The sequence below is a fragment of the Miniopterus natalensis genome, chromosome 8 (genome assembly GCF_054644295.1).
Source record: "Miniopterus natalensis isolate mMinNat1 chromosome 8, mMinNat1.hap1, whole genome shotgun sequence".
NCBI lineage: Eukaryota > Metazoa > Chordata > Mammalia > Chiroptera > Miniopteridae > Miniopterus > Miniopterus natalensis.
In genome coordinates this window covers 38,396,142-38,398,137 of record NC_142088.1, presented here as the reverse complement: position 1 = coordinate 38,398,137, position 1,996 = coordinate 38,396,142, and the positions used below count along the sequence as shown (strand labels likewise).

At 57.8% G+C, this 1,996-nt stretch overlaps 1 protein-coding gene across 1 annotated transcript; it reads left to right on the top strand.

Annotated features, from left to right (window-relative positions):
- Window positions 1-1,689, top strand: HOXD1 (homeobox D1). Its single transcript, XM_016225112.2, has 3 exons — window positions 1-640; window positions 1,010-1,279; window positions 1,554-1,689. Exons 1-3 carry the CDS (start codon window positions 10-12, stop codon window positions 1,664-1,666), a joined length of 1,014 nt encoding a protein of 337 aa, XP_016080598.2. The 5' UTR covers window positions 1-9; the 3' UTR covers window positions 1,667-1,689.
- The last annotated feature ends 307 nt before the right edge of the window (window positions 1,690-1,996 follow it).

The following is a 1,996-nucleotide window of genomic DNA, read 5'->3' as shown; positions in this document are numbered from 1 at the left end:
GACGGAACCATGAGCTCCTACCTGGAGTACGTGTCGTGCGGCAGCGCGGGGGGCGGAGGCGACCTGCTCAGCTTTGCGCCCAAGTTCCGCCGCGCCGATGCCCGGCCGGTGGCCCTGCAGCCCGCCTTCCCCCTGGGCAGCGGCGACGGCGCCTTCGTCAGCTGCCTGCCCCTGGCCACCGCCCGACCCGCGCCTTCGCCCCCGGCCACCTCCGCGCCCCCTGCCGCTCCGCCGTACGCGCCGTGCACCTTGGAGGGTGCCTACGAGCCTGGCGCCGCACCTGCCGCCGCCGGGGGCGCAGACTTCGCCTTTCTGGGGCCCGGGCCCGCGTACGACTTTCCGTGCGCGCTGGGGCGGCCGGCAGACGACCGCGGGGCGCACGTCCACTACGCCACCTCGGCCGTCTTCTCGGGCGCCAGCTCCTTGCTTCTCAGCGGCCAGGTGGATTACACGGCCTTTGGCGAGCCCGGCCCCTTCCCGGCGTGTCTCAAAGAGCCCGCCGACGGCCACTCCGAGGCCTTCCAAACCGCGTCCCCCGCCCCTGGCGCCTACCCCAAGTCCGCCTCCCCCGCCTCCGGCCTCCCCGCGGGTTTCAGCACGTTCGAGTGGATGAAAGTGAAGAGGAACGCCCCTAAGAAAAGTGAGTACTTGAGTTTTGGACGGACGCTCCTGGGGCTGGGAACAGAGCCTCCTCCGCGGACTTGCGCGAGGGGCACCTTGCAGCCGTTCCTCTAGTCTAGACAGAGGTTTGGGTCCTATGGGGGAAACGCGTTCCGAGGTGTTATTAAAGCAGGCGAATCCCAAAGAGCGTGCCCCAAACGCACGCTCCCAAAGTGCGCCAGGCATGGAGAAAACTGCAGGAAGGGGCTTTCTCCGTGGAGCGTTTGTCCAGGCCCGAGGAGAAACCGAGGAAGGCTGCCGTGTGCCTTCGATCCTAACTGTAGCCCCACCGCTCACCCGTGTTGCGTCTCGGCCGCCTCTCGCCCCACTGACTGTCTTTCTGTTGCAGGCAGACCCGCGGAGTATGGAGCCGCGAGCCCCCCCAGCGCCATCCGCACGAATTTCAGCACCAAGCAACTGACAGAACTGGAGAAGGAGTTTCATTTTAATAAGTACTTAACTCGAGCCCGACGAATCGAGATAGCCAACTCCTTGCAGCTGAATGACACCCAAGTCAAAATCTGGTTCCAGAACCGCAGGATGAAACAAAAGAAAAGGGAAAGAGAAGGACTTTTACCCTCCGCCACCCATGTGGCTTCCCTCCAACTTACCCTCTCAGGCAAGAACCCAGGGAGCCCTTCTCAGGCCCAAGAGCCCTCCTGAGCTTTAGTGTTGAGGTTGAGGAAACTTGGCCTGCAGAAGTCATAGGCTGACCCACCCCTATCTAGACCGACTAGCTCAGCTTGGGGTGGAGGTGGGCCTGGGCAGAAATAGAGGTTTCACTTGGGAACGGAAGTATCTTAGTGCACTTCTGAGTTCCAGGCTGTGGGTGTACAGATATTAATTTGAGGTCTTTTAAGCCACTCATATGTGTATTATCGGTGTCTTATCAGGGAAAAGGTGCCCAGCTGCCAGCCCAACCCTGCTGCTATGTTGCCTTAGTCATATGCAATTCCTGGGTGCAGAGTGGCAGTGCATTAGTTGCAGAGCTCTGCCAATGCCCTGATATGCTCAAGAGAGCATCTATCCAAAGTTGTTTTTGGTTTTAATTTAAAGTACAAAGCTACGTGTATTCAGCTTCTTGAGATGACCAGAGCTAGTTAGGGCCTCCTTGATGTGGCTAAGCTGCTTCAATGATGATGTTCACATTTGCACTCCAGTTTTGTTTTTCTTTAAGAAGCAGTTTCTACCTCTCCGTGTGCCTGAGTGAAGATACAATCACTGTTTAGTTAGTAGCTGAACAAATCCACAAGGTGGGTAAAGATTAGAACCTGAACTACACCTTGATACCAGTTACTCAAACTTGAATGTAAATGTATACAGTATGTATATTTTT

What these genes read in the sequence shown, in the direction of transcription:
- HOXD1 (XM_016225112.2), top strand. Translation starts at nt 10, where the DNA reads ATGAGCTCCTACCTGGAGTACGTGTCGTGCGGCAGCGCGGGGGGCGGA. An exon ending in GAGGAACGCCCCTAAGAAAA is followed by an intron (nt 641 to 1,009) that starts GTGAGTACTTGA and finishes TTTCTGTTGCAG; the next exon opens with GCAGACCCGCGGAGTATGGA. An exon ending in CCTCCAACTTACCCTCTCAG is followed by an intron (nt 1,280 to 1,553) that starts GCAAGAACCCAG and finishes GTGTCTTATCAG; the next exon opens with GGAAAAGGTGCCCAGCTGCC.